This window comes from Malurus melanocephalus, unplaced genomic scaffold (genome assembly GCF_030028575.1).
Source record: "Malurus melanocephalus ecotype Western Australia unplaced genomic scaffold, MMel_1.1 scaffold_134, whole genome shotgun sequence".
Taxonomy (NCBI): Eukaryota; Metazoa; Chordata; class Aves; order Passeriformes; family Maluridae; genus Malurus; species Malurus melanocephalus.
The window spans coordinates 1709897-1732875 of NW_026623366.1; the positions used below are offsets into that span (position 1 = coordinate 1709897).

The 22979-nt window shown below is 40.6% G+C and overlaps 1 protein-coding gene across 4 annotated transcripts in view; it reads right to left on the minus strand.

Moving 5' to 3' along the window:
• The window catches only part of PDGFD (platelet derived growth factor D), a 138810-nt gene that overhangs the window by 4504 nt on the left and 111327 nt on the right, over positions 1-22979 (minus strand). For all 4 annotated transcript variants that reach the window (XM_057370838.1, XM_057370836.1, XM_057370837.1 and 1 more), the window contains 2 exons: positions 21078-21279; positions 9777-9991 (listed from right to left, as the gene is read on the minus strand). In XM_057370838.1, the coding sequence (XP_057226821.1) occupies positions 9777-9991; positions 21078-21279 (417 nt within the window). The remainder of the gene's footprint in view (positions 1-9776; positions 9992-21077; positions 21280-22979) is intronic.

Genomic DNA, 22979 nt, shown 5'->3' on the forward strand with positions numbered 1-22979 from the left:
TTTTTGTTTTTTTTTAACAAAGTACTCTCTGTACTTTGATGTTGCAACACCACACAAGAGTTGGGATGGTTTCAGAAAGGACAGGGAATAAGAGGCTGTGTGCCAGATCAACAGAGTATTAGCATTTTCAACAAAAAATCCCCAAAGATGYAGAAAGTCCCAAAAAGCAAATGTGAAGAACTTGCCAAAGGATAACCAGAGATGCTGTGCAGAGTGGGTGGGGAAGGGCAGGCAGGTTAGCAGCTCTTAGGACAAGAATGTTTGTTCTCTGTCATAAATGCCTTGGGGCTAGAAGAGTCATGAGATATAACAAAAGTGGTAACCACTGAACATAGTCTATTATTTTGTCCTCCCTTTCTTGATGAAATTTACATTTAGCCTATGCAATACTGAGAGGAAGGACTGTGTCTAAGCAAGGTATTGCAATGCTAATATACTGTGCTGGGAATATACGTTCAAAATGCAAAACCATGTAATTTTACTGATTTTTTTAAAAAGCAACAAAAAAAAAATAGTATCTTTAAATTTATTTCAAATATTGGCTGTATCCATATATGCAATAAATCCTGATTGACACAATGACAATTTGCTGTACCACTGTCACCACCAATCAGGTTGCTGCAATTATTACAGAGATAAAAACAGACGACACCTCCAAAGATGCTTTTTTAAAAAGAAAACATACTTTTAAAAAYAAAGTACTGATGCTGACACTGAACYCATGATAAATTYCTTATTTAAAGAAGTCTTTCAGCAAAATCTGACAARTCCAGATGACTGGCACTTTGCAAGATCATGGGTAGGTAGATCAGATTTTTCCAGCTGAGAGCAAATCAAAGTATGCAATGCCATGAGAGCAAAGATGTGGACTGTATTTAAGTTAACAGACCATCTGACAGCTTGGGGACTTTCCCTGTGTTTTTTATTAAGAGGCATGAACACAGAATATGGGCTTTGCTGATAAGAAAATGAACTGTCAGGCACTTCCACAGACAAGACAGGAAAGCAGCGATTGAACACAGCTGAAATTATCAAATCATAGAATCGTTTAGGTGGGAAAAGAARTCTGAGATCATTGGGTCCAACCATTATCCCAGCACCATCAAGTCAATTACTAACTCCTGTCCCCTAATGCCACATCCCACAAGCTTTTTGAATTCTTCCAGGAACAGTGACTCTCCCACTTCCCTGGGCAGCCTATTTCAATGTTTGACCACCCTTGCAGTGAAAAMAATTTCCCTTATGTCCAACCTGAACCTCCCCTGGCACAACTTGAGGCTATATCCTCTTGTTCTGTCACTTTTTAGGTGGGAGAAGAGGCTGACCCCACCTGGCTGCACCCTCCTTTCAGGAGGTCCCCCTGAGCCTTCTTTCCTCCAGGCCAAACACCCCCAGCTCCCTCAGCTGCTCCTCACAGCACTTGTGCTCCAGACCCTTCCCCAGCTCCGCTGCCCTTCTCTGGACACGCTCCAGCCCCTCAATGTCTTTCCAGCACTGAGGGGCCCAGAACTGAACACAGGATTTGAGGTGTGGCCTCTCCAGTGCTGAGTACAGGGGGACGGTCACTGCCCTGGTCCTGCTGGCCACACCATGGCTGATCCAGGCCAGGATGCCATTGGCCTTCTTGGCCACCTGGGCACACAGCATGGTTCACGTTCAGCTGCTGTTGACCAGCACCCCATGGTGCTTTTCTCTGAGGCAGCTTTCCAGCCACTGCCCCCAGCCTGTGGCACTGCCAGGGGTTGTTGTGACCCAAGGGCAGGACCCTGCCCTTGTTGAACCTCACACAACTGGTCTCAGACCCAGACTGCCCAGATCCCTCTGCAGAGCTACTTTAATAGCTGATCACAGAGCTGATACTCAAAGCTCTCTGTCCCACTGCCACTTAACAGTTTTATTTTCATCAAAGTACAAGGGAATTGAAAAGAATCTGGAAGTTAGGCCAKTTCTGGTGACCAGAGTAGATGGAAGACAGCCCTTTGTTCTGAAAATAGCTGCTGTTTATTCATCACATGGTCAGGTCCTCAAAGCTGAGGAACTAATGAATTAATGAGGACAGTTCAAAAAAATTCTGTTCAGGACACTTTATTGGTTCTTTTTTTGATGGGATCAGTAGCTGTAAGAAAATATGGATATGACAAGTCCAGAATGCTCAAAAGAGGTTTTTTTCTTTTTCTTTTTTGTTGGTTTTTTTTTGGTGAGGGTGAAAAAGAGCAACCTTGTAGTTTTCAAATGAAAGGATCAATGTCTGTCACTTCTCACCAAATTGCAGTGCCTCAGCTATTCAGATCACTGCCTCACGAAGAGCAGTGATCCCATCAAACACTTAGTAAATTATTGCCACAAAACTATTAAAACAATTAAAATAAAATCCAGACAGATTATACTGCTTCTGAGCTGGATTTKGTGCTTATAGGTAATATCAAAAAAAGTTCAACAGGGCATTTTCTGAGCAGAGAACCCGACAGGAGCACACCAGTATGCTGGATGACATTTCACTTTGTAGATATACCTGAGCATCTGAGTTTCAAGGTGAGCTGTCTGTAGCCACTGCACAACTTTCCTTGGGGGCAGTAATGCAGGAAATACATGAAGAAAATGCTTAAATATGTTTCTTTGCCAGCAACCTTRCTCATTGATCATGCATTGAATATGGATGGCAGCTTCTGAAATCCTCTTTCAATGACAGAGCAAAGCCATGACAAAAACCAGGATCTGGAAGCTGAAGCCAGAAAGACCTGAAGTGGAAATAGGGCACACTTGTTTAAGCCAGGCCCACCATCACCTGGACAGCCCTCCAAGGAGCTGCAGGGTTTCCAGCCTGTTTGAGGACTGCCTTTCCAGGAGGTGTATGGTGCCAGTTTGGGTTGCACTCTGGGGGCAGCAGGTGCTCTCCAGGGGCTGTGGAGGCCAGGGCTGACAGCCCCACCACCTCAGCAGAAATGTAAGAACACGTCAGCATCAGGGGCTGAGGAGAGCAGGGTGGCAATGACTKACAGGAAGAGGACCCTGATGGAGATAACCTGCTCATCCTGATCCGTATGTGGCATGTTTCCAGCAGAAGCTGCAATAAAGCAGGGAGTCCAGGGAATGATTCACCTGAAACACCCATCTCTGGGGTCTAGGAAAGGAGCCCAAAGCTTGGACTCACAGGGTTAGATGAGCAGAGCCAGGTGAGGTGAACCCTCCCTTGGCATTTGTTGATGATCCTAGCCAGGTACCACTGACCCTTGAAGCCAGGCACCATTTAGCCATGGCAATCYATGATGGCTCATCTCTGTTTTATTAAAAAGCAAAGAGTGATAGCAAGCCCAGTCAAAACATTAAAAAATCCCCACAGGTATTTTTGACTTATCATTTGCTTACTAGTAACAACAGCAAAATTGKTTTTTATATTCTTGACCAGCATTTTGATCACCAATACAAAAATGAAGCCTCACTCAAAAATCAGCTTTTTTCTTCTTYCTGATTAGCTTAAGAAGGCTACAGAAAATCAATAACATGTCTATGGCTTACCCAGTATCTAATTAGCATCTTATTCTTGTGACAGAGAATGGCAAACAACTCTGGATGCTATTTTAGATAGTGAAATTTGTACTTTGAAGAACTTATTTTAAAATYCTGCTATGCAGCATTATCTAATCTCCTTCTGCACATCTAAAAATAACACCATTTTAGCATGCAAACCAAATTATATTTGTCTGAGATTCATGAAAGAGGAAGCATCAAAAGTACAAAACATTCMACACAGATCCAAGTTCTGATAGACATAAAAAAATCTTACTCTGCGATTTTTGAAAGTTATCTAATCCAAAGGTCACACACAGTTTARCTGTGCTTTGAGTATAAGAAACCAAGCATTATGGGAATGTGGTTCATAATTTAGAACAAGGACCTTTGCTCCAGTAGGAACACAGCCTAAACCAATGACATTGACCCAAAGATATATTCTTTCTTACCAGAGATAATTACAGGGTATCAGAGACAACAAAAAAAAAAGAGTTGCCTTGCTGGTCAGTGGTAGCATGCAAATTAAGGGATTATAAAATATAGATGGGATTATTGTTTCTATTTTTTAATTTTTATACATAAGAAACACCCGGTTTTAATACAATAAACACGGGGAAAATTTATTGGCTTTAAATTCAAGTACCTGAAGCACTCACTAAAGCTATGATGTTTTTGACATATGTGACATCAACAAGACCCTCACTGTTGCTGATTTTGTCAGGAATTATGCATCCTTATGCACCAGCTATTGTTTTATCACTGACTAGATACAGGTGTTCGTACTTCAAAAACTGCCTCTCTGTCCTGACATGTATCACAGGATGTCTCATTTGCTTAACTTCCAGATGTCAACCCAAGAACCTTCATTTTCATCTAGCAAAAAATGAACCTTTTTTCTCTCACTGCACTTCTATGCTCTCTCTGCTTATCCCGTGACCTAGCAGTCATTTCTGACTCATTCTGTTTCCTTGTACTTACATTCCAAATAAATCCCATTGCTGCTTCTGGTACAATATTCCATGAATTAACYCTTTTGTCAGGCTAATTCTGCGCCTTTATTATCATAACAACCTTTTATCTCCTTTATATGTGTACTATCAACTCCAGGACACACAACAATCAGACCATATTCCTTGCACACTKCTTTGATGATTCTAGCTCTTTTTAATCCCTTAGCAAATTCCCTTTGTTGTGTCAGCAGCATTTGGATGAGTTTTTGACCAGTTGTCTTATGTTTCCCTGTAAGGACAGAGTGACAATTATTGTCTGTTCTCTCAAGTAACTCCTTATGGTTTGCTTATAATTTCTCTAAAAAATAAAATAAAAAAAAAAAGCCCCCACAACATCAAATTGTATTAGTTATATTTATTAACCCCATTGCAATAACTCTGTCTTATTGAAGGTCCACGCCACTTTTTTATTTTCTAGCATGCTCCCATGTTCTTTTCTTCCTTATAATATTMCCTCCTCTTAATTTCCCTTTCCAGTGTTGGGTTCAGTTGAAGTTGTTTCTATGCCCCAGCAGCTTGTGCCAAGACACAGTACTGTGTGCTCTGGGGTATCTACTGCCTGTCTCAAGGCAACCAAAGGTTATGAAATTGCCACCCCAATAATACCAATCTAAACCTTGTCTCTGAGAATTAACTGAATGTGTGTCCTCTGAAGGCATCAGACAAGCTCCAGTCAACAACAAACCGGAATGGAGGCATACATAATGCTTGAAAAAGGGGTGAGATGGGAGSGTGGGGGAAGAAGCACCTTACAGACAGTGAAAAACACACCACTTTTTACAGGAGAGCCAAGCAGGTAAAAGATGCAATCAGATTTCACCACCTTGCCTTTTCCTTATATGCCCTTTAGCTGTGTATTTGCAGAGGTTTATGCATTCTGACAAATTCTGGTTGCTACCTTAAGAGCACTTATTCCCCACGGAAACTCATTTCACATCTCATCAGTTACAGCAATGAGATGGGGAAACCAATTTCTTGTTTCTCTGAGGTATGTGCATGCTGGTTGGATAGGACAGACACAGCCAGGGCTGAACTGACTCCTGGCCTGAGCTCCCCCACACCTTCTCTGCACTGAGTAATCTCCAGGTTTAGGGCCTGTGCCTCTTTAAAGAGCAGCTCCAGGCTTTTTTAAGGAAATGAACTGCAATGGGAAACAAGCTTTTATTTCAGGTCCCCTTTAGAAAATTAGACAGCTGTAGAGCTGAGTATTTGATTAAGGTGTGGCACATCTATTTCCATGTATTTCCCTTGCACAGAGCACTGCAACATAACTCAGTATCATTTATTTCARGCTGTGCCTGAGAGATGTTTTCAGACACTGCCAGGCTTTGGCCTGTTTGGTTTGAAGGGTTCGTGACACTATGTGGTAAGTCATGAGTATCTGTCCAGAGTATTTGCTCTGCTCTAAAGCAAACCCAGAAGCCATGGAAAACCACAGAGCATCACAAGACTCCTGAAACAAAAAAAAAAAACCCAAAAAATAACCCACCAATAAAACTGTCTACCCCCAGTTATGACCCCACTTATTTTCAAAAACTGCTGAGTATCTTGGTACAGACATGGCAAATTTCCAGGCTATAAAGAAGACCCAAGATCTCATGATTAACATCTCCCAGTCCAACAAAGAACAGCCAACCCTTATTGTGGCATTCTCATATTCTCATTTTCCCTGCTGTCTTGCAGTCAGACAGGATAGAAAAGAGCTGTACATTCCACTCAGGGAACTGGAGCAGCACTCTCAGCTGGGAAAATTCAAGGCTACACGTGATAGCTGTTAGTCCTGAGAGGCCAGGCTAGGAGGGAGCACTCAGTGATTACAGTGTGAGGCTTTGAACAGGAACAAAAACGGAACCAAAAAGCATTAAGAGCATAAGAAGAAGATAACCTTGAAATCTCTCTGGACTAGAAGACTCTCTTTCAAGAAACACCCTGGACTTTGGAGTCCCCACAGCTGCCAACATGCAGCTACTGCAGCTCTGGTTACAAAGCCAAAAAGGAGCCTATCRCTTCTGGCCAATTTGCCTGTCTTTCTCACCCAGAAACACTGGGTAGCTCAGAAATGCCGGGGAACTTTTTAAGTGATCTCCAGAGACATTTTCACTTTTGAGGACAAGCATATCCATGTGCAGGACACAAAGCTCTTGCAGGTTCAGGAGCTCAGTAGATGAAGCTAAAGGGTAGAGTTTAGGGAAAATCAGTCCAGCAAGAGAAGGGCTCTGGGGTCTGCAAGATCCAATTCCAGGATCTACTTCAAACACCTTTGCTCCACTACCTAACACCTCCTTCTGGTGTCTTCTGCAAATAAATCCAGTTAACTGAGATTTGTGTTTGAATCTGGCCTATGTTCACCTGCAGTAGAAGGCACAGCTTTTTAACCAAATTAATGGTGCTGGATTTCACACTTTGTGAAATCCATCCTTCGTTATGCAACTGAATGCTCTTTGGTTAAGGTTAGTGGGTTTCAAATTGRCTTTTAAGAGAATAAACTGGCCTCACTGGTTCTAAAACTGACATGTTGAGAGGTCTCTCCTCAGTGCCTTTTCTGCACGGTATTTAAGTAAAATTACAAAGGAGAGTAAGAATAAAACTGATTAACTGTGCGTGGCTAATAATAATAATAAAGTGGAAAACATTTTGGACTAAAATTTATGGACACATCTTTAGTATGTCATACATGAATTTATCTGCATGACTTCCACTCATGTTAATGGGAGACACTTGGCTAAATATCTGCTCAGTGAGCTGTTAATTCATCCCTGAGGGATAAAATTTAAATTTAAACTTACAAAGGCCATTTAATGTTAAAGCTGAAACACTGTCTTGAATTCATTTCAGAGGAGAAATGTGTAGRAAAATAAATTAGCAGTGATGATTGTGTGACTGTTGAATTTTCTGAATTTAGTGATTAATTTGGGGTGATCATAAGTCATGACAACCTGGAGCTGAGCAATACCTGGCTAGAATGGCATTCTGGTCTTCCAGCTCTAGCTTTTTCCAAACACCTAAGAAAAGAGCTTGATAATGTTTATAATCAGCATTTTTCTTTCTAGCTACTGTCAACAGTTTACTTAAATTCTGATACAGGTGTAACCCTGTATTCTTTAGTTTATATTTTAATTCTAGTTCTTTCAGAAATCTTATGAATTATGCAACTTATATTTAAGTGTTGAAATTGCATACAGATTACTGGGGGAAAAGAAACCAATTYATTTTTATAATTTTATATTAGCTCGCTTTCAGTGTCTCTCTTGTTCTTAAGATTTTTTAGGAAGACCTMATTTTCCTTTAGCAACCATTCACTRTTTTCTAACTGTCACTGTGTCCTCTCTTACTACCATTCTTTTTTTCTAAATGAAATTATACAAAACTTTTGAGCCACTTTCCTTACCAATGCTTTTGATCTGTATCTTCCCCTCTATCTCTCTTGATACATGCTTGCTGCTTCTACACATTTTTTCTAGCCCTGCCTTTGTCCTTATAAGCACCAATGGTCAAAACCTAATRTAAGTCCCCCACCAATTTATCCAGATCATAATATTTGCTGTGTTATTATCTCTTCATCTCCACTCCTGCAGAAGACTGTCACTTATCTTTTTCTCATCACTGCACTAAGCCACTGTTTTCCTGAAGCTCTTCAGTGATTCACTGCTTGACCTTTAGCCCAATTTCCACTCCTCATTTCTCCTTCCTCCCCTCTCACTCCCAGTGTTATATGAATAAATAGTTGAGACCACTCATCCAATGCTTGCTTGCTTTTCTAACCTGCATTTACAAGCAGTTACAGAGGCCTTCTGAAATTCCTCACAGCCCTCTCTGCTGTTCAAGTATGTTATCTCCTGTGCCACCTGKCATTTTTGCCACCTCTCTGTTCATCTCCCTTCAAACTAAACCCACATGAAATAACAATCTGTGTGCTGGGGGCACTCTCAGAGAGCCCTTTCCTATTTAGAAAATTACTCATCTCTTCCACCTCATTGATCTTTATCTCTTAACCAGCTTCTAATCCATGTCTGATCTTGTCTAGCTGACTGTTTGCTCTCTGCAGGAGGTGCCAGTCCTTTTAGCATTCTTGCACAATATTGTGGTGCTGTATAAATATTTATTCATATATAAGGCATTCCGAGTTCATTTTATCAGCTCATAGTCATCTAGGTGCTTTATACCTATTAATTTTTTTTTCCAATTAACTTTTCTACCACTGAGATAAGACTTTCTGCTCTGTAATTACCAGGGTCATCCCCTGCATCTTGTTTAAAATTAGAGAAAATATTAACATTCTCTAATCCTAGCACGTGGAGTATGCCGTATTCTGCAGTTATGTGTGAGAAAATATCTCTTACCTTGGAAAAGAGTAAMCCCACTGCTCACAGTGTGGGCAAGTTTTGACCTTCAACAACCTTTTGCTATTGCAGCCCCAGGTCTCCCAAAATAATGMCTTAATATTGTGAGCCCACACCGCATCCAGGTTTAAAGTCCATAAAGTTAATTTTCACTTGGGACTTAAGCCAAGTGGTAAAGCTGGCACTTACAAGAGATACGTGTCAGAAATAAGTCAGYATGGCATGCAGCTACCCTGCCTTCYGACAACTGARAGACAACTACCAAGTAATTTTTCTAGATATGCTCACATTAGGGAACATTGCTCATGTCTTGATCTAAAAATACTGCATTAGAGGCAAGAATGTAAAATGCTGTTTCCTTGGTTTTTTCCTCTCTAAATGTGTTCTGAATGTATTAAAATAATGGACATTGTTCCTATGCTAAAATTTTGCCTTCCTAAAAACTTGCTGAGTGGGAAAAAAGCTAAGGTTGAATGATTCACCTGCCTCCTCTAAGTAATAAATCTGGAAGGGAAGAGAATTTACAAGTGACTTAAYTGTAATTTCCAAGGGCATAAGTTTAAAGCAACAGGTATTGAAGGCAAATATCTCAAGGAACACATGTCTCTGTGTTGCCAAAATGTGTATTTCCAGTGGTATATACATTGACTTTGTATCAGTCCATCAGTGGGAAAAATCAGTCCAACACAAGGCTCATTCTTGCAACAAAGCTCACTGGAATTGCTTTGGTGGCATCCACTCAGAGGTGGCAAAAATTCTCTCCAACTTCTGAATTAACTTACCCATAAASACCTATCAACACCTCTTGCTCTCACACACACATTAATAAGCAGCACAGAAAGTTCTTAGAAAAGACTTCAGAATCTACGGAAGCCATAAACACCCACAAGAAATGACAAAGTAAGAACAAAAATACCTCATGGTATTTTTTCACTGTTTTCCCTGACACGCAGGTRCAGGATTTCCAGTTTGGAGTCCCACAGCCACAGTTTCCACCACAGCGCTGGACAAGGAGGCAGCGGGGGAAGAAAACCACGTTTGTCAGCTTCAGCTCCTCCCTCAAATTGACAGAGTAGTTTCTCGGGGTGCAGCTGTAACGCTTCACRTCATCATTCAACCTGTCCAGGTCAACTGCAATGCAAAAGAAGTTTCATTAGCGAGGTTTGAGTGGGACATTCCTCTGGTTTATAACACTCCCCAGGCAGTCAGTAAGACAGAGTGATGGGGTGCTGGCTGAAAAATATGGGAACTATAGCAGTGATTTCTGAACAGATAAACATAAACCAACCAATTTTAAATCATTACAGGTGGCCATTCAGGCTGTCATCCTTCTCCTATGACTACCAGAGCAGAGATCACACCAACTATAAAGGTGAAGGGAAGGTTTGCAGTAAAATATTGGCCTAAAAGCTGAAGACTGGTAATTTTATTTGCTTTGTCCCTTATCTGTTGGATCCTTGGACAAGAGGATACACCTCTGCTACTTTCTTCCTTCCTCTGTCTACACCTGGCTTACTTAGATGCTAAGATCTATTTTGTTATTATGGCCAAAAACAAGGCCCTTCCTGTTGTCAGTAGAGAAACATTTTTGGGGAGTAATTCATCCCTTCCTCACAAGAGCATTTAGGTCCGGCTGCATGGCTTGCTTCCTCAAGTTGCCTGTCTGTATTGTTTATGGATAGAAYTTAGATAACTCACTTTTAGATGCAGAAACTAATCTAAGCAATATTAATTTCAGCTGATAAATGTTACTATAATAGGCATACAAATAAATACAATTAAAATTAACAGGTTCATTGAATAATGACCAGTAACTGGTTGATGTTAAAATGCCTAGTATCTGAGATCTGTCATGCAAACAATAGTAAAGCCAGCCATAAAAATAACTTATAGAATATCAAATGTGAGTTTAAGTGCTGTATCTAGCTTCAGCTTATAAAGCTAAAACAAAACAAAACCCCACTTTTACAAATATACTTTTCACAATTGCAACACAGACAAAAGTAATAAATTTTATGAGTTCTATTTCTATAGAAGTTTTTTGTTTTTCTTTTTCCTTCCTTTTCAGCTTTCCTCTTTCCTTAGGATTCTGTCCACCAACTAAGTGTTCAAAAGCTCAGTAATTTATGCAGGAGTGGAGAACATGTGAACTCCGGTTGAGTTTGACTCTAAACTATATTTGGTAACAGTTGCATCAACAGAAAAACAGGGATGGCTCAAATGAGAACTGAGAAAACAGTGTGGYGTTTGTGAACACATCAGATTTTCAGAGCATGTTTAACAGGTCAACATAACCTCTGATTCTGAGAGCACTTATGTTTGTGCTTTAATACAAATACGTGAAAACTCACAACAAAGACATTTCATACCTTCTGTGGCTCAGGCCTTGTAAACATAATTAAGTTAATTGTGGAAAAAGCTTTACATTCTGACCTGGAGATATTCACAAGGCTAATATGCAAGAGGCAAGGGTACATAAATGTTGGGAGTGCTATTATAGAAAATCGCAGCAGATTCACTTTCCTGGCAAGGTGTTATTTCAGTCGATGGGCGTTTAGCAGATAAATTGCTATTTTATAGCAATTATGATACAATCCCCCATGAAATCTCAGTGGCTCTCTCCAGAGAGCCAGCATCTCTCCAAAAGAGGTATAGATCATTCTCCTACTATAAGCACAAAATCAATGGGGCTGRTGGCACACTCATGCACTGGGAGAAAAACACACTGTGAATGTCCTTAGCCAGGACTGACAAGTCTGGGCTATATTGATTTCTTTGTTTTAACAGGTGATATTTTCCTCTCCACTGTCATTCTCCAAAGCCATCCCTTCTCACTGCAGGTTTTCAGGCTAATTCTTTCCACAGGGAAGTGTTTCCCACTCTTCTAAACATTCTCACCAGGACCTCTGCCATCAGCTTTGCTAACTGGTAGAGCAAAGCACTATCTGTCTAGTATGCATTTCAGCCAACTGATGGGAAGGAAAAAGCTACTAAAGGAAGAAGAGGGCTGAAAAATTTCTGCCTTCATCGTTAATGAGATTTCTTAAGGGGAAAGCCTGGATCATCCAGAGTCTCACACTGCAGCAATCCATGGGAAGGGATACTGATATGAGCAGGCTGCTTTCAGGGCAGACTGGCTATGGTACTATGATGGCATTTACCAATGGTGCTGATTAGAATAAAATGCTCAAAGGCTTAATTCACACTTATTCAAATGAGGTAACACAGGAAACAAGGCTTCCAGTAAAAAACTGGTGAGCAAAGAGGGCCCAGATACAGCTCACATGAAATGACATCTGTGTCCAGGAAAATATACTTGGGGAGCTGAACAGAATTTGCTCTATCATAGATGACATTTTCCCTCAGGCTCAACACTCCTTCCTGCATCGAGCTGATACCTATTGGCACTGCTGTGTTATCAACAGAGAAATGAGTCTTTGTAATGGGACTGGCAGAGRGAGAAAAAGCACCACCATGGAAAGGACCGGGGTGAGGGAGCTGTCCTGCAGAGAGCAGACTACATCCATCACAGTGTTACACATTCTGGCCTCAGCAGCTAACTACTCAATTTAAATAGCAAGAGTTGACCTTGCAAAGGGCTTTCACGGGCTGGAAGGCTTTGCTCACTGCCTTCAAATGCCTCGTTTTGATGACTTTCCAAAATCTCTTTGCAGGGTCTCTTAGGCTGTAGCTGAGTCAGGACTGTACAGAGCCAATGATTTGCTCAGAGCATAGGAGGGGATAACCAGATAATTAGCATAATTTTCTTTTTCTATGCAGTATGAAGGAATAAGCAGTTTTCAACAGGGGCTCAAAACTTTCTCTGGATATACTCTTCAGGAATTCTGAAATCAAGCAATAGCAAAATGCATTTTATTTAACGTATTTTTTTCTGTGCTGAATGGTATTTGAAAAACCTATGGAAGGTTTTCCAATGGARAATTGCATGGATTCTTGGTGTCATACTCAAAGCATTCTGATACTGACTTAGAATCAGTTTTTGGAATGGCCATATCCCAGATATCAGTTAAGATGTGAATTCTCTCCATTTTACATTCGTCAGGGTATCAAGTATCAGAGTCCAGGCTGAAATGGGCAAGCACAATAGAAGAAAGGTCTTATTTTAGTGATTTTGTAAACAYGACAATAAATAACTTCAAGAAGAGAAGAAAAGCCTAAATAAACAGTTTAAGAGACACACAAGTCATCCTCCATTAAAATTCACGTGGAGGTAAACACCTAGACTCTCTCACTCAGCTCTGCAGACCTGCAGCTAAGGTGAGCATGCAATGCACTCTGAACAATGTACAGTGCACTCTGATAGCACCACACTGACACACAGCAACAGTTCCCACTGCCTAATTAAATCCTAAGCTCTAGATCACAGTTYACTGCCCCCTAACAAAAGAACACCTTTTATTCTGATCAGCTCTCTCTGTTGAAAGTTTCAATATGCATTTTTCCCTGTCTTGGGATTGTTTTACTGTCTGGAGCTAGTCCATTTTCTCATCCATATAACAATGAGATTTTACAGTACAGTCAGTTTCATGCATCACTTCACTGCTGTGACTAAAACGTAACTGAGCCTCACTGTGATTGGTGTGAAATCCAGCTGCTTTRCTTATCAAACACTGAAACCACTGGAGTCCTTATTTTAAAACTAGATTTAAAAGGTTCTTTACATTGGATGCAAACAATTTCTAAGTATTATTAGAGAATGTCTGCATCAGAGATTCAGCCTAAAGGTAAGGCAGACACAAAAGAGATGCACTGGAGCACTAAGCTGGATATGTGGGTCCAGTGTTTACCCCTTCCTTCCCCTTAAATAGTATGCTTAAAACCATCCTTATATCACATAGCTCTATAGCACATGTTTACCTTGAAGCACTGATCAAAATATTCTGTGATTCTGTGGTCTTAATTGTAGATAGGCRTGGAAATCAGAGACGGCAGCTAATGTCATGTTTCATTCAGAAAAAGGGAGGCCTTAAAGACTGAAGAGAAAATCCTTTGCTGCTGGTCACTGATTAATTTTAAAAAGAGAGGTGGACTGTCAAGGCTGCTTTTAACACTTTATCTGTTCCACATTCACACACAGTCCTTACACTGTCCTATCTGAACATTTTGCACCTTTTTCCATGCATCAGTCACAGAGTAAAGGTGTAAGGGGTGGTAGCCACCTTGCCATGGTGTTCCTATACCATATGACAAGGCCATCTACAAGCAAGGCAAGCAGGATTTGGGCAGCTGCAGACTGGTCAGCCTCACCTTAGCCCATGTTGAAATTACAGGGTAAATCCTGCTTGGAAGCAATGCCCGGGCACATGACAGATAAGGGGATGACTGGGAACATCCAGAATAAGTTTAAGAAGACCAGCCTCAGAGTCTGCTATGATGAGACAACTGCATGAGGCAAAAGCAGCAGAGGCATCTGCCTATTTTTGGCAGTGATCCATAGCACCCTTTCAGCCAGATTGCTGAGATATAATGGAATAGGTGAAATACARATTCAGTAGATAACTGGAATTTCTGAGAGACTAGAGCAAAATGGTCAGCAATTCTAACTTGTGGCTGGCTATTATTTGTTTTCCCCACAGGACTAATACTGCTGAAGATCTTCAGATGGACTAGAGGTACTGTGGAAACCATCAGAGACATTCAGAGCAGTGCCATAGCTGACTGAGGTTATGGAGTGGCCAATCCAATCCAATCCAATCCAATCCAATCCAATCCAATCCAATCCAATCCAATCCAATCCAATCCAATCCATCCATCCATCCAATCCAATCCAATCCAATCCAAACAAACCATTCTGTGATTCTATGATCTCAACAGGGTAACATTGAATATCTGGATTACCAACATAATGATATCCTCACAATTATATGATAATAACAAATTAAGTATTATTTCCCAGTCGCATCTTCCACTGGTTGAATCATCTAAATGTGCTGAGACTGATAAAGTAATTCTTCTCCATGACAAATTTTGACCAAACACCATGGCTTTCAGACTTCAACACATATGGCTGACAGTTTTGACCATTCCACTGCACTTACTTAATGGTATCACAATAATCAATTTGTTAAATATACCTGGAATCTTGGGATGCTATCCAAGATCTTGCAATCTGCATTTTCTACAGATTCACAGCACCAAGACAAATCTCCTCCATACAGAAACTCTTATTTCAGAGGAATGAAAGATCAGACTTTCAGTGGGATTATAGCCWTTTTCATGGAACAAGGTACAAAATACATAGGCCTACTATGGACTGGCAAACCAATTATCAGGTGCGGTACAGGTGAAGCAGCAAAAGCAGGCCAAACTATTGGACACAGCTTCCTTGAAATCAGTGGAAAAGAGCAGCTTATTCCAGTGATAAATAACATGCTACAAGTTTCCCTACCACTTAAAAAAAAAGGGTTTAATAAGAAAATCTTTCACTGCGTGACCAACTATCCCGAGTTACACACGAGGCAAAATCTCATTTGTCACAGATGGGGAAGATGGGGATGTAGATCTGAATTAGATTGTGAAATTAATGAATGCATGCAGTTTGCATCCAACAGACAGCTTGGTTCTCAACTGAAGAAGGGTAGGAGAAATGTTCTGGTTTTTAAGCACAGAGAATACTTTAAATTGTCAGCCATGTAAAAAGGTATTCCATGCACTTAGAATACTCAAATTTGCCATGAATGAGCAAGTATTCAGCATTTGTGATGCCTGTACTCCCTGTCTGGTGCACTCAAACCTGCTGGCAGCSATCCCAGAATCTTTCAAGGAAGAGTGCATGGACGTTTGCAGTAATTTATTGGCCACTGCTTGCAAACCTCTGAGAAATTACATTAAAATTTTAACTTCTTCCTATACCACTGTAAGTAATGACAATTAGAAACTATTGTTAAGGACATGGTGAAACTCGCCCGATCTTGGGAATCTATTTGGCAATGAACAGCAGAAACATTCCATGAAGAGCCGTGGTCKGACCTCATGACTCCCCTTCCAGAGAGCAGTGTGGTTTTGCCAGCAAGTGTTTATTTATTTAACTTGTAAAGCTGTCACTGCAGACAGATGCTATTGCAAGAACGTCCCACCTGATTAATTTCCTCTGATAGCCAAAGGCTTTTGCATACTATTTCCAAAAAAGAAAATGAGCTCAGAGGCAGGGGTAGCCTTGTTAATTACCAGAATGTATCTAGCTACATGTGTTCCTGCTTCCTAGGTTTATTTATGGGAAAACAAAACAAAACACCCCATTCCTTTCTAAAGACAACTCCTTTCTTTGGGTACCAGCCCCATGACATTGAGATTTATCTCTGCGATGAGAAACAGTGAAGTTATTCTTTTTCCTTTCTTYCTTCATTTGTACACAAACCATTTCACAGGAAGAGGTCTTTTTTAAATTAAAAACCCTTATTTAATGGGAGGTAAAGAATCAGAGATAACAACAAATAATAAATGTAAGCAAGCATGTGGGAGAAGTTAAATAATATTTAATTGATGGCTGGAACTCTTCACAACAGTATCTCTTCTAATGCTATTAAGCAGATAAATCTATGCTTTTTAAGATTTAAGCTAAGATGAAGATGGTTCCTTAAAACATGCCTGAATTCTCCTTGGGAGTCTCTAAAATAATAGAAACTTATTCGTCAAGAAGTTCAATATAATAGTGGAGCATGAATGTTTACTTCTTTACCTGTGTTGTTGCCAAGAGCGATATTAAATAATCCAATAGCCAGTGATATCTTTTTGGAGATTCTTAATATTTGTGATAATTAAATWACTGGGACACTGACGTCAGCAATATATTACAGCAATGCAAAAGGAATTATTTAAAAAGATATACTTTTATATTACCTACTTTTTTTCTAAGAGCCTAGGATGAACATAAGGCTGAATATTCATACGTTCAGAGTTTCTAAAATGCAGCAATTGGTAGCAACCCTTTATGAGCATATATTTAGAACTGCATAAGTTATTTGAAATATTGRTCATACTTTCATGTATGTGTACACCATAGTTTATAGATTATGCAAGGCCCCTCATTAAAGGATTGTGAAAATCTGAATATGTCTTCCCCTTTGTTTTCTGTCCTGTTCTGCCAGTCTGGGTTTCAGTGTGATTTTACAGTCAGCTTTCACTGCTTCACTGGAGTAAACTTCACTGAACATATATAGAATTAAATTGCAAACTTCATGGAGTTATTATTGAGACACATCTCATACCAATATCTCACTTCAATAGTGAGAAATGCAATATAAATTTCAATAGAAATGCAATTTTGATTTCAATAGAAAGAAATGCACTTAATAGAATTGCATCAGTATTGTAGAAGTGTGAGATCAGATTTTGTAGACTGAATGGAGCTATCATAAATACAGATTAAATCCACACACCCTTCAACTTTCAGGTACCTGCAAGAAATACCCAGGAAGGGATAGATGTATATATCGATGCATGTATATATTGATGTGTACAAATACATAAAACCATTGAATCCCTAGGCGTGGAAAAAAAACTCCATCAAAAATACAACCATAAATCAGCACTGCCATAATCATCTCTAAACCATATCCCCACRTGCCACATCCATGTGCTTTTTGAACATTTCATGGGAGGCGACTCTACCACTTTCCCTGGRCAGTCTGTTCCAATGCATGACCACCCTTTCTGTGAAAATCCTTTCCCTAATATCCAGTCTAAACCTCACCTGGTGCAACTTGGGGGCATTTCTTCTCATCCTGACACTCCTTACCTGGGAGAAGAGACTGACCCCACCTGGCTGCACCTTCCTTTCAGGCAGATGCAGAGAGTGACAATGTCCCCCCTGAGCCTCCTTTCCTCCAGGCCAAACACCCCCAGCTCCCTCAGCTGCTCCTCACAGCACTTGTGCTTCAGACCCTTCCCCAGCTCCACTGCCCTTCTCTGGACACGCTCCAGYCCCTCAATGTCTTTCCAGCACTGAGGGGCCCAGAACTGAACACAGGATTCGAGGTGTGGCCTCTCCAGTGCTGAGTACAGGGGGACGGTCCCTGCCCTGGTCCTGCTGGCCACACCATTGCTGATCCAGGCCAGGATGCCACTGGCCTTTCTTGGCCACCTGGGCACACACTGGATCATGTTCAGCTGCTGTTGACCAGCACTCCCAGGTCCTTCATAGCCCCTGCCCCACCCTGTAGTGCTGCCTGGGGTTCTTTTGACCCAAGGGGAGGACCCAACCTTGGCCTTGTTGAACCTCATATAACTGGCCTTGGCCCATCAATCCACCAAGATGGGAGGAAGCAAAGATGGAGCTGTAGTCTACTTTGAAAGAACAAGAGGTTCTGGACTTAAATTTTAACATAGGAAAACCTGTTCAAATGTTGAAAGCTACCTTTTGTGTTTGTTTGCTTGTTTGTTTTCAGAGAGTGGTTCCAGAGTGGTTTGAGCAGCCTCCATTCCTGGAGATATTAAAAAACTTGACATGGTCATGAACAACCTTCTACTGATGACCCTGCCTTGAGCAGGGGCATTTAAATTTTTGAGGTGCCTTTCCACTTCATCTGTTCCCTGATTCTGTCAGTTTCAGCTATGATAAAATACTGCCTTCTTATTTGATTTCCCTTGATATTTTTAGATTAACTGTCAAATTAAGAAAACATACCATTTAAATGTAATTTTTATCTATCCCTGTTATTAGAATTAGTMTTCAGCAAACTGCCTCTTTAGCTCAATTCTGTGCCAGAACTTGGTATGGGCAGAAACTTGGTCAGGAGAAAAATGATTAGTGATTAATTTATACCATTTATATGGCGTGATCCAAAAATGCTGTGAAAGATAGGCAGAGATTACATCAAATTGTTCTTACCTGCCTCAGGGCTGTTCTAACTTCRGATAAAAAAATAAAAGCCAAGCTGGAAGCAGAAACAGATAGGTATCTGAAATAAATTATGATATAATCTATTGCTCTCTTTGCTGCAAGGTTATCCTAGTGCCCATAAACATTCCTCAGAGATCCACAGTGTCTGTTTTTAAAAACCACCAAGCATTTCTAATTTAAAGATTTGTTAAAGCTATTCCCTACTCCTCACATCATCCAAGAATGAGCCTTTAATCTTGCCAGAAGTTTATGACTAAATAAAATATCTTAACTAAAATTTTAAAAAGATTTCACTGTGGTGAGGTACTTTAGTCCAGAGAACTGCTAAAAGTCAAGGAAYTTGGCCTTTAGTTTCAAGACAAAAAGAAAACTCTTATAAAACTTTTCATCCTTTCCCTGTAACTAAACCTCMATCACCAAAAAATCCTACTAAAATAAATCAGGTATTAAAATAATAACTAGAAAAATGTTTTCTTTTTATGATGGTTTGCTATGCAAGAAACTGAATTACATTTATAATAAATGGAGAAAATTTTATGCATCTGAATTTTCTGTGATCAGATTGATACCTGCAGCCTGCATAATTAGCATCAATAAAGCATCAAATGGCCTCTTATATTTATGTGGTCACTTAAATATATGGGATACTAGGCCAAATATGATCAGAGAATGAAATGAAATCTGAAGAGCAGAACCAGTACAGGATCCAGGTTTGTCATCAGCTCCTTTTAAAATCAGAACAAGCCCTTTATTTCTTTTCCATACATATCTATTGGTGCGAAATCCAGCCTGAATGAATAAGGGACAGAGAAATTATGTTCCACAGATCCCTACAGAGATCAAACCACTCTTGAAAGTCATGCAGTGACACTTAGGTGAAGTTTTTCCCCAAGAAGGGCTGTTGAGGTTGCCTGAAATTTCTGATGTGCCAAAAAGGAGCAAAGTAAAGGGATTCTGTTTTTGCTKGATGGGTGCTTAGGGGTTTATCACAGAATCATTTGAAGTGCTGAGCCCAGACACAGAGAAAGCCAACCTGTCTTGGAAACTGTACACCTGTAGTGGGTCTACTCATGCACTGTGTGTGACTGAGGTCATTCTCCTGCTCAAARGACAACAGCCACGGCACAGCCCACAGTCCTGCCATTCCCCTCTTGACTCTCCAAGCCAAGGTGTACACATGAATGGCAGATGACCTCTGCCAGATCGTGGTTCATGCCCAGCAATGACCAGGCTGACAGTTCAGCAATATGGTGATTGTATTTCAGTGCCTTGGAATGCTTCTCCACAGTTTTCCCTRATACAGGTGCAGTCTATACATCCCTTTTAAAAAGCAAAGCCTCATCATTTCATAACAAGTAAGTTCTCTCTCCCTCCTTAGCTTGCTGTATGTTTAATGTATGAGGGGAYGGGATCTCAGATGTAAATAAATGGTAGATTGCACAGAATTGGAACCGTGATTTAGGAATTATAATTTTAAAGTTATAAAAAAGAATGCATGTGAATACACACCTTGAAAATAGACAACAACAAGAGAAATTAAATAAAATTCCTTACTTCAGATCTTTTGTGAAAGCTACAGTGATTGCTATCCTGGAGAATCCTAACATACCTCCTACATCTATATTGCACATGAAGGGCAATTTCATCAGGCCCTTCAGTGCATGCTTACCCCAGAGCACAACTGTGCCTTCTCAACAGTGTTTCTTTATCACTATGGCTTTGTACTGCCAGCGAAACGCCCCTCTGCTTTACCATTTGGTGGGTGATTTGAACTAACAGGAAACAAACAAACACAACCCAGAAATGTGTGCTTTGCTCAATTACAGACAAAGATGTTAAACCACAATAATGTTCCCTGCCAGCATAATGAAAAACAGTGAGATGTTCACATCCTAAAAAAACCAGCTGCACATACAGGTGTCTGCACCAGATGCTTCCCTAAGCACAATGTGATAAAAGTGATTATTCCTCACTCAACAGAAAACAGTCCCTAAGCAGGATATTTAAGGAAGGATGATAACAGGGGTAATTAGGAGCCCCATGCTTCACACASAAAGCAATGCTTAAGAGGGTAACGCTGAGAACCATCTGTCTTTACATTTGGACYCATGTTTTTATTTGCGAATTCATCACAAAAAAGGGCAGCTTTCAGTCTGCTTCTCAAGCCAGATCCAACTTGTAAATTGATAAAGGATTAAATGACATACCCCTGATTTTAATAGGTTGTACTTTGCCCTTTGATTCCAACAGGAACATAAGCACCAAATTGTAATATCTGACCAATGGACTTTTCTATGAGCAGTGAAGGAATATCCTGGTCTTGTCCCAAAGTATGCATACAGTGTATTTTCCTACCTTTGGACTTCCTGTCGTGGTAGCTCCTGCCTCGGTAATGGTGCCCACTGTCTGTGTACAGATTCTCAAGATCTTCTTGCCAGGAGTCCGGGTTAAAGTGTTTGAGCAGATCCTCCACCGTGTCAAACGCAGCAATGGTCTGATCCAGCGCTTCTGCCGTGAGCGTAGGGTCAGTCACTGATGGAGAGGGATAGGATACCCCCTAAGAGTGACATACATCTCAGTGCACTTGGAATAAATTACAGCACCACTTCAAACAATTGAAAACAGTCATTGAGAAACTTGTCTCATTGCTGAGTGAAACAGCAACTTCAGGCCATCTTTTCAAGTCTTTGGGTCGGCACTTTCTTATACCTGTGTTTTCCTTTTGTAAGGAAATGAGTTTCCGAGAAATTTCCAAGCAAATCCCAATCTCAAGAGGAGATGTAGGGAGCAAAAGCGCTGCCACTGCTGGACKGTCAGCATTTACAGGCACTCCTCCAAGGGATTTATGCACTTATACAAAGATGTGATCAAAATGTCTTTTGAAAGCACTCTGATGGCCATGGCCACAGAAATGGAGATGCCAGCTCTGTTGGTAATTTCACAAGAGTCAGATCAGAAACCACAGCAGAGAAAGACAAATGYAACAAGTCCACTAGACTATCTGTCTCTGGTCAATTTGGACAACAAATTTGGCATGGTTAAAGACTTGAAAAAATGGCCSTTTATTCCCCAAAATTAAATGTACTATAAACCACTGATGAATTGACATTGAATTGACCTCTTTTACTAAAAATACAACTTACTAAGCAAACAGAAAAAAACATGATATTTGGATCCTGGGGGTGCTGATGGATGAGATGCTGGACATGACCTGGCAATGTGCTCACAGCCAGGAAAGCCAATGTAGTCCTGAGCTGCACCAGAAGTAGCGTGGGCAGCAGGGCAGGGAGGGGATTCTGCCCCTCTGCTCTGCTGAGACCCCAACTGCAGTGCTGCATCCAGGTCTGGTGTCCCTGCACAGATAGGACATGGAGCTGTTGGAGAGAGATCAGAGGAGGAACACCAGGACGATCAGAGGGATGGAAGAAAGACTAAGAGAATTAGAATTGTAAAGCCTAAAGAAAAGGCATCAGTGTAACCTACCTGTGGCCTTCCAATGCCTGAAGGGAGGCTTCAAGAAAGACAGAAACTTTCTACAAGAGCATGTCGTGATAAGACATAGTGGAATGGTTTTAAAATGAAAGAGGGTAGGTCTGGATTAGATTTTAGGAAGGTATTGTTTACTGTGAGGCACTGGAGCAGGTTGCTGAGAGAGACTGTGGATGCCCCCTCCCTGACAGCGTTCACAGTCAGGCTGAAGGGGGTTGTGAGCAGCCTGGTCTAATGAAAGGCAACCCTGCCCACAGCAGGAGGATTGAAACCAGTGATCTCTAAGGAACCTTCTAACCCAAGCCATTCTATGATCTCAGCAATGTAACAATGAATATTTTGGATGACCAACACAGTAATAACCTCACACTTGTATCATAATASCAAAGGGAATATTTATTTCCCACCAATAAGGACCAAGTACCGTTCTCTGAGTATTCCCATTGAACTTCTGGCATAATTTGACTTTGACAGAAAGATTGCAGCAATTTCAGTTTTACTGAAGAGGACTTGAAACATTTTCAAGACTGTTTATTTAGAATCACAATATTCACTATCCTGATAYCACTTTTTCCCTTGTCCAAGCACAAGGCCAAAAAGTATGCAAAATACATGCAAGAAAAACTTTTAATGAAGATCTCTTACTTTCTCAAGGAGCACAATCAAAATACATGATTTTGTCCCACAACAGGCTTAGTATAGCACAAGAGTTGTTTGCTCTTGTAGGTTAAAGCATTGGGGAGAAACCTCTAGAAACCCGAGTTCCTT